This window comes from Medicago truncatula, chromosome 8 (genome assembly GCF_003473485.1).
Source record: "Medicago truncatula cultivar Jemalong A17 chromosome 8, MtrunA17r5.0-ANR, whole genome shotgun sequence".
In the NCBI taxonomy this organism is placed as follows: Eukaryota; Viridiplantae; Streptophyta; class Magnoliopsida; order Fabales; family Fabaceae; genus Medicago; species Medicago truncatula.
The window spans coordinates 35,845,360-35,855,167 of NC_053049.1; the positions used below are offsets into that span (position 1 = coordinate 35,845,360).

General features: G+C 31.5%; 2 protein-coding genes across 2 annotated transcripts; one reads left to right on the forward strand and one right to left on the reverse strand.

Annotated features, from left to right (window-relative positions):
• Positions 1-911: 911 nt before the first annotated feature.
• Positions 912-2,684, reverse strand: LOC11413771 (serine/threonine receptor-like kinase NFP). Its single transcript, XM_003629460.3, has one exon. It carries the CDS (start codon positions 2,682-2,684, stop codon positions 912-914), a length of 1,773 nt encoding a protein of 590 aa, XP_003629508.1.
• Positions 2,685-6,497: 3,813 nt separating this feature from the next.
• LOC11409720 (probable pectate lyase 16) lies at positions 6,498-8,187 on the forward strand. Its single transcript, XM_003629461.2, has 4 exons — positions 6,498-6,839; positions 7,258-7,613; positions 7,732-7,867; positions 7,963-8,187. The coding sequence occupies exons 1-4, from the start codon at positions 6,498-6,500 to the stop codon at positions 8,185-8,187; spliced, it is 1,059 nt and encodes a 352-aa protein (XP_003629509.2).
• Positions 8,188-9,808: the final 1,621 nt, after the last annotated feature.

Consider the following 9,808-nt stretch of genomic DNA (forward strand, 5'->3'; position numbering starts at 1 on the left):
CAAAGGCTACTTCAAGAAGATTGGAATGTGTGATGCTTTTCATGCTGAAATGTGGGGCATGTACCTAGGTTTGGACATGGCGTGGAGGGAGAATACAACTCATCTTATAGTGGAGAGTGACTCAAAGATCTTGGTCGACATGATTACTGAAAATTGCAATTTTAGTGGAACAACTCCTACTTTGGTTAGGCGTATTCGACAACTTTTGAGTTTGAGTTGGACTGTCAAAATTACCCATACTTGGCGGGAAGGCAACAAAAGTGCAGATTGGATTGCTAATTTCAGCATTTCGACGGATTTTCTAGATTTTCATATTCTGGAGACTCCTCCTAGTGAGCTTCAGAGTCTTTTGTTTGATGATATTTCCGGAGCTTGCATGCCTAGGAACGTCCGTTTAATTTCTTAGTTTTCTTTCCTTTGGGCTTTGCCCTCTTTTGTAAAAAAAAAAAAAAAAAGGCTTACATATATGTTTAAACATATATTTGACCCTTTTTGAATTTGTATGTACATCAATTCTTGTATAGGTCAAAAAAATATATAGGCAGATAATCGGCAAAATAGTTCTAAATTAAAATATATATTTTTATACAATAGCTCTAATATGATAAGAACATGACTAATAATGTGGACTAAACATATCAATCTATCTATCCTAAGAGAAGTTGTTTTCTGCCATTTTTTCACACAATCTGGCATAAGATTGTTACTCTTTTTTTTATTTGGTTGTTGGGGTTTGAACCCCAGACCTTACATATATTATGAATTGTCCATACCAACTGAGTTAAGGTCACGAGGACACATGAGATTGTTACTAATATACTAAGGAAAGCATCAACAATATACCAAATTTCTTGTTAAAAAAAACAAAATACCAAATTTTTAATTCAATTACTGAATTTGCATTCCCTCAATCAACGAGCTATGATGGGAGTAACCATTTCAGCAACCTCTACATCTAATCCATAAGTCCAAGACACCTCTAACAAAGTAGGAGAGGGTTGAGTGAGAAGAGAAAGACTAAGAACAACTTCTCCCATAGTTGGTCTTAACAAAGGTTGTTCTTCTATGCAATTCACTGCCAAAGTGAATAAACTAAGAGCTTCAACAACATTATAAAACCTCCCTAACTTAGGATCCATCCATCTTCTAACAATTTCTTCTCTCTTTTGTTCTGTATCAAACACACACTTAAAATCTTTCCACAACATATTCACCTCGCTATGTTCGCTATACGACAAAAACTTCTTTCCTGTTATTAGCTCCATCAGAACCATTCCATAACCTAAAACATCAACTTTTGTTATCATAGGATTCTTTGTAGTTCTTGCAACAGAAAAATTTGCTATCTTGGCCTTAAATTTTGAGTCAAGAAGAATGTTACTTGATTTGATGTTCCTATGGACTATACATGGTTGTGTGTGTTCATGCAAGTATTGCAGCCCTATTGCAATATCAACTGCTATGCTTAACCTCTGACTCCAACTAAGAGTGCAAAACTCAGATAATAACCAGTTATAAAGAGATCCATTTTCAGCATATTCATATACAAGAAAGTGATTTCCATCATATCCTGAAGAGACACCTACTAGTTTCACTAGATTTGCATGATTTACCTTTTGTAAAATCATCAACTCTTCTGTGACTGTGATATGTCCCTTTACATTTTTCACAGCCAAAACCAAACCATCTATTTTAGCTTTGTACACTGATTTCCCTATCTTACACATTTCATTAAGGTTCATGGTAGCTTTCATAATCATACCAACTTCATACACTGTTGGCTTACTTACATAATTTGAAACTTCGGAAATTAACTTATCTGTTATCTCCACAGAAGGCACACACTTATTCTCACAAGCCTTTCTCTTCCTTAAACAATAAACATAAAAAAGTAATAATAATAGTGAAATCAGAATAGTGCATCCTAGACATATACCAATGGAAATTATAATAGAAAAATGATTGATTCTCTTTCTTTCACTTGAAGAATAGTATGATTGAGAAAGAGCTGGTAAGTTTTTCACAGGAATAAAAACTGGAAGGTTGATTGCAACAGTGAAGTTTTGACCAAAGTTGTTTGTATTTGCTGTGATTATGTCCTTTGGTGATGCACCAAGCTTGGAAGCTACAAGTGTAAGATTATCATTAGGCTGCCAAACATAAGTAATGAGATACTCTATCCCTTTTGCAAAATAGTTTGAAGGGCACCTACAAAACAAAGGGATGTTTATTTTGGTGCCTATTTTCAACAAATATGGATTCAGATTAGGGTTTGAATCTTCCACTGTCTGCCAATTAGTGAGATTCTGATACGAAATGGTCGAAAGATAATAGTAACTTTCACTTTCTTTGATTAAGTGTGAGATATTGGCAAAAGAGTAGTTTCCATTTCCATTGCAACCACAAGTTATAGGTATAAGCAAAAGTTGGCCATGAATGAGGTTCATATTTTCATCTTTTATGTTGCTTGCTCTTGCAATGGATTGAGGACTGGTGTCAAATATATCAGATATGGCTGTGAGGGTTAAAAAGTTTGGAGAGTTAGCAAAGTATGCAACATATGTGTCACATGAAGGAGAGGAATTCAAAGTACATGAGAAGTTTTTTCCATTGGCTTGTGGCAATTGAAGTAGGATATGGGTGGCAGAAAAGAATATGAGTGTATGAAAAAAGGAAGAAACCATTGTTGTCAAAATTAAAGGTGGTGAACAAATGAAAGGCACAAGGGAAGATAAAGCAAATTTGTAGTAGTTAGAGATAACCAAATTCAATATTGATAATAAAATACTTGGTTGAATTAATAAAGTAAGCTGGAGATTTTGTCTATAGCTTTAACCTAAATTTCTTTTGTTGCATTCTTATTTGTTGACACATTGGACATTTGTCATTTATATTGGCATTATGCCATTCATGCACACGAATGGAATTACATAAATTCTATACTACATCATACTTTTAACGTTTCAGCTAAGATTGTGCAATTTGCTTGAATACTATAATGCCAAATCCATTTTAGGACGGCTAGTTGTCTTTGCTACCACTTTTATCTATGAAGAGCTAGCAAGGCCACATACCAAACCTAAACAAGGACCTAACTCTCTTGTAATCAGACATTCGCACATTCGAAATATTAGTGGATATTTGATTAAATAGGACGGTTCAAATTTAAGTTTGGTATTTTAAATCATTAAATTAGAATTAAAATCTTTATTTTTTCACCTTCAATCTAGATAAAATTGTTATCAATGTCCCGAATGCATAACCACACATTGCACTAATTCGAAATATAATGTAGCCAAGGTGCTATGCTCTTGCAAGAAATATATCAATAATTTTTTAATTCCTCAAACCAATGTTTTTCAAGAAATTACATATCCATGCTAACAACAAATTTTGATTTCTCAAACATGTAATCAACATGCCCACGGACATGACTACAAGAAAAGGGGGGGCGTTTTATAAAAAAAATAAAATAAAGTATTGGAATTTGATTTTACCAACGCCAGAAACACCGGAGGTAAAAGTATTAGTCTGTAGGTAACACCTCTACATACATTCAATTCAACCGTAGGTAAATGTACTGTCCGTAGGTATAACACTACTAGAAACTCTTCTTTTTTCTTTGGATTTTCATGTGGAAACTAATCCGCAGGAATAGCTGAGGATTTTGCGGTAGCTTCCCTTTGTCTCACGAAGTTTCCTGCGGATTAAAAAGCTGCAGGAACATCCGCAGGTAACTATTATTTTGCTGAGGATTTTCTTGCTGAATAATTATCCAATGAGTAGTGTTATTCTTGCGATTCCTTAGAGTGTGTTTGGATGAGGTAATTGATAAATTTTAAAGAATTTAGAATTCTAGGTAATTTAAATGATTCAATTAAATTACTTTCATTTCTCAATTCTTTTGTTTGGATGAAATAATAAAAAAAAATTCATTGTCATCATTTTTGGGCAACTTTTATAAATTTTAATTTTTTTGGGCCAAATTTGAAAATTGAAATTAGGGGTCAAAATGTAAATTTCAAAAAATTGAGGGGTCAAATTATAATCTTTGAAAAATTTGAGTGACCAATTTGCAATTTTTTGGACATTTATTGGGTCAGTTTGAAATTTTTGGAAAATTTGAGGACCAAAATGCAAAATATGAAAAATAACAACAATGAAGAAATTTGAAATTCTTAGTTTTTAGGTGTCATTTGAAATTCTCTAAATTTAACTTGAACAAAATACTTCGTAAATTTCCATCATTTTGAAAATGCTTCAAATTATTATCCAAACAATGGAATTCACCCCAAAGTATTTGAATTCCCTCAAAACAATATATTCCCTCAAAACATTCCCCCATCCAAACACACTCTTAGGAAGTTCCGCAGGAATTGATGCGATTTTTCATATAGTCTTTGCTGCGGATTTTCCTGCGGTTTTTCAATTTGTGAATTTCTTAATTTTAGATATTGAATATAGACCCTATAATTTTAAATTTCAGTCCAAATAAACATATAATGAAATAAAATGTCAAATACTTACTATCGTTTGTAATTAATATTTTTTTTTGTTTAAATTCAATGTTAAAATATTTTGGGAAATAACATAAAATTAGAACACAAATATTGAACCGAATGACTTAAAAATATTTAGATTAATTGTTGAATAAAATTCTGAGTAATAATATTTGAACATAAAAGAGATAGTTAAATTGCTGAAAATAAATAATTAAAAATGGATAATGACTCATATTTTACTAGACATACTTGTTTCCTATAAGTAAATTAATAAAAAGATTGGTTATCGCGAGTTTAACTCAGTTGGTAGGGACAATGAATAACATATACAATGTTCAGGGTTCGAACCATGGCCACCAAAAATAAATTAATAAAAAATTTGACAAAGTAAATAATTAAATAATGTAACAAACTATATGAGTATATTTATACTTACTTTTTCATCATTCCAATTATACCTTAAACAACTTTTTTTATAATAAATTTTTTGTTGGTGTCATTAAAAAAAGAATTTAGATTATATTGTATTAATGTCGGTGTCATTGAAATAAATAATTATGGTTAATTTAATTTTTTATGACATGCACACAGACAAAATTCGCCACATATGATTTTTGTTCATCGCTATAGGTCAAGTTTCTTGTAGTGGGAACACAATGGAGTATAAAGTTACAAAACTTGATTTATTCAATAGTAGAATATCAAGGATGCTTATTTCACATATCAAACTTTTTTAGGGTTTCAAACTGAAATATTAATCCGCAAAGACAATAAACTATTAAAACAATGAATAAGCTTTGTAAATTAGAATAACAATATAATGTTTTTAAGATTTGGAATTGAGGTAAATCTATTTTCTTCAAAAATTGCATCTTGACTCAATCACTGTGATAATAGGATTTAATCTCGGGTAGATTGGTACTACATGTATATTATAACCATTAACTATTTAGTCATAATTTTATTCATTTATTAAATAAAGGGATCAAAGTTACACAAGTTAAAAATATAGAAGGTTGTGAACTTGTTACCTTTTCAAAATTAAGGGGATTTGGGTGTGGATTTACTTGCCTCATCATGTACATATATTGCAAAGCATGGGGAAACTTTGGAGGGATTGTACTTGACGAAGAATATAGAGTGGAAGTAGAGCTCAAATTAAACTGTTCCATCATAGTTAGATGTTTGCATGTTGAGTTAGTGAGTAATACAAGACTCCTTGCTTTAAATTGGAGTGTTCATATTTGTTGGGATGTCTGACGGTTGTAGATATGTAGTATTGCACTAAGATATATTTAACATGCATATTTTGTGAGGTCTATGAATTTAATTAATAAAATAATAAATCAAAGTTAAATTACACGGTTCAATAGTATATTACATAATAGATTGAAATCAATAACGTTTCAACTGCATAAAAATAGCTCCATCAATCATCATAAACAAATCAAACATACATATATTTACAAACATAACAACAATAACGATGATAGACTGTGTTTTGTTTATCTATACCTATTTGTATATACTTATCGTTTCTCATTATCTCTTTCTATAGTAATTGTCTACATTTAGCTAATTGTTATATTGTCATAATTTAAGTTAATGATTTAAAAACTAACCAATCCCTTCTTCTTCCTATATTTAGTTTCTTTCTTAAACCAGTGAGTCATTTTGGCCAAAGTTTAACACAACAACTTAAACGAACTTCCAAACCACAAGCAACCACTAACAACTTTAACCTCTGTTACCACTTTCTCACACCATTATTCTCCAATATAAAAATCAAGCAAACCTCTTCCTCCTTAATATCCCTCTCTTCTCAATAACACAATTAGTATTATTATTAATTCAAAGACAAGTATATATTGAATCATGGCTTTTCATCATGTAACCAACTCCGTCTATTGGTACTTTATTTTACCTGTCGTTATGGTAACATTTTTTACTACAAATGTTAGTTCAGCAAAGAAATCTGAGATAGAAGGCATGGAAATGAATGTGATCGATCAATGTTGGAGATTTAATCCTGAATGGAGGAAACATCGACAACAACTTGCTAATTGCTCGGTGGGATATGCGGGAAAAATGACAAACAACATTGGTAAAGACTTAATCCATTATAAAGTTACCGATCACAGTGATCACCCTTTAAATCCAACACCTGGAACCTTGAGATATGGAGCTTCTAAGATTCAAGGTAAAGTTTGGATCACATTCCAAAGGGATATGGACATTAAGCTTGTGAAACCCCTTCTCATCAGTAGTTTCACCACCATTGATGGTCGAGGCGTCGATATCCACATTGCAGATAATGCGTGTTTGATGATATATAAGGTAATACTTAATAATAAATTCAAAATTATGAAAAAGTATTAAATATGAAATGAAAATTTTAGATGAAAAAAAATAGACAATTGAAATCTCAAAGATTTGTAATGGAAAAAAATGCATATGAAAAAATGCTACCAACGTTGGCCTAGCTAAACAAAAATCTTACAACTTTATTTAATAGAGGATTGTCTGAAACTTGAAACAAATACAATTTATCTTTATTTTACTGTCTCTTAAACATATAAAAGTTTAAATTAATGATAAATTCTATAAGTTTTCTCTAACATTCCTCCATAATATTTTTTTTATTCAAGTTTGTAGAATCATTATTAATTATAGTTATTTTAAGTGTCTTTTAGAATTTCAACCACATAGCTATTACTTTCTAAATTAAAATAACATGTTTGTTATTTGTTATTAGGAAACCAACATAATCATCCACGGAATAAGGGTTCATCATTGTCGACCTCAAGCTCCTGGAATGGTGATGGGTTCCGATGGAAAGATAATTGCATTAGGTCAAGTTGATGGAGATGCAATTAGATTGGTTTCTGCTTCAAAAATTTGGATTGATCATAGCACACTTTATGATTGTCAAGATGGTCTTTTAGATGTTACACGAGGTTCCACTGATATAACAATCTCCAACAATTGGTTTAGAGAGCAAAATAAAGTTATGCTTCTTGGTCACGATGATGGATTTGTGAGAGACAAAAACATGAAAGTCACCGTTATATACAACTATTTTGGACCTAATTGCCACCAGCGCATGCCTAGGTAATTTATGATTACAGAATTATTAGTTTTTTATATAATAAACAAAATTAAAAGTAACAAAAAATTGACAAATTTATTCATAAGTTCTATCATTAATTCATTTGAAAAAAAATTACAGAATTCGTCATGGATATGCACATGTTGCAAATAATCTGTACATGGGATGGGTGCAATATGCAATAGGTGGAAGTATGGAACCAAGCCTTAAAAGCCAATCAAACCTCTTCATAGCACCAACCACAGGAAAAAAGGAGGTAACTATTCCAAACAATTAATTCACCAAACTTATTTCGTATATAAAATGGGTATAATATGTTATATTAATTAATTAATTATATAATTGGTGTAGGTTACATGGAGGAAAAGTAGTAACGGAATTGGAGATACATGGGAATTTTATTCGGTTGGAGACGCTTTTGAAAATGGAGCATCCTTCATTGAAACAAAAGGTGGACAAGTGATAAAACCAAATTATAAACTTGAACAAAATTTTAAAGTTGTTGATGCCAAATTTGTAAGATCATTGACAAGATCATCTGGTGTATTGCAATGTAGTAAAACCTCAATATGTTGAGTTAAAATTCGTAAAGAAGATGTGTTTCACTTTTATGATTTTAATAATTGAAGGATTACTTTTTATTATCTACTTATGGAGATTTAAAAAAAAAAATTAAAATACAATAAATAGACCTCAACTAGTTGGAGTATGAGACTCAAATTAATATAATAAAGAAAGGAAGATTATTTTCCAATCTATTTAAACTCCATTATGTATTTATAGAAAACAATGTAATGCATATGTACATTTATTTAAAGTTAGGAATTTTTAGGGGATTTAAAGTTAGGCTTTCTATTTGAGGAATTTATTTTTCCAATCTATTGAAACTCCACTACTTATATAGAAAACATTGTAATTTGTATTTAAAGTCCGGAGGTTTAATCAAAGACTATCCGCTACATTGTAATATCAGTGTGCCTCTATTATGGTTTTCGTTGGTCGTTGTATCAAGCACTTCCCATGTTATTAACATTTGAAATATTCCATAATTGAGCAATTCATGGTCTCACGCTTGACTCTACATGAAGTTTTTTAAATAATATAAACATTATTCAAAAAAATTAAGCAAGTTTGGGTTCAAACTTGCAACTACTATACCAATTGACGAAAAAATATGAATTTAATTCACTAAGTATATAACCAATAAAAAATATAACCTTTCAAATATATATTGCGGAAATATCGCTTACACTTGATACACGGTTGGTTTACTTACATGGTTTGAAACTTTGGAACCATAGACTTGTTATCTCCACATAAGGGCACAAACTGACACTAATCGGATTAGGTATGTCACGGTGGCAGGCATGTGTAGGTGTCTAACATGACACCGACACATATAATTACTCTGAATTATGTCATTTTCTTAAATTATTATCGGTGTTCGTGTCTGTGTTACTAGGCATATTCTCATAAGCCTTTCTTTTCCTCAAACAATAAACAAAACCCAAAAATGATGATTGTAAAATCAGAATAGTGCGTCCTAGACTCATACCAATGGAAACGATGATGTCAAAATGTTTCTTTCAAGAGAAGAATATGATTAAGAAAGAGATAGTAAGTTTTTCACTGGGATAAAAACTGGAAAGTTGGTTGCAGCAGTGAAGTTTTGACCAAAGTTCTTTCCATTTGCAGTGGTTATGTCATGTGGTGATGCACTAAACTTGGCAGCTACAAGGGCGAGGTTGTCATTGGACTGCCACACATAAGTAATCAGAAACTCTATCCCCTTTGCAAACTGATAGTTTGAAGGACAGTTACAGAACAAGGGAATGACTATTTTGGTTCCTACTGTCAACATATATGGATTCAGTTTTGGGTTTGAATCTTCCACTGTCTTAACATTAGTGAGATTCTGATATGAAATGGTTGAAAGATAGTTGATGACACTAGGTCATATATCACTTTTGTTATAGTTTTATGTAATTTTGGTTGAGTTCGGGTGATTTTGCATGAGATAGAAGCTTCAAATGACACATTTGATGTTGGCAAACAAAGAAGAAATCGTGCTCCGATTTTACAGCAAATTTGAGACATTTTGTCTCGTAAAAAATCGTGCTCCGATGGAACCAAATCGGGCTACGATTTGGCAGACGCTCCAGCCAGGATATGACTTTAATGAAGCCATCGTGCTCCG

Bases quoted from the DNA above. Each gene is read 5' to 3' on its own strand.
- LOC11413771 (XM_003629460.3), bottom strand. From the start codon at position 2,684: ATGGTTTCTTCCTTTTTTCATACACTCATATTCTTTTCTGCCACCCAT.
- LOC11409720 (XM_003629461.2), top strand. From the start codon at position 6,498: ATGAATGTGATCGATCAATGTTGGAGATTTAATCCTGAATGGAGGAAA. The intron at 6,840-7,257 runs GTAATACTTAAT...ATTTGTTATTAG, and splicing joins CGTGTTTGATGATATATAAG to GAAACCAACATAATCATCCA. The intron at 7,614-7,731 runs GTAATTTATGAT...AAAAAATTACAG, and splicing joins TGCCACCAGCGCATGCCTAG to AATTCGTCATGGATATGCAC.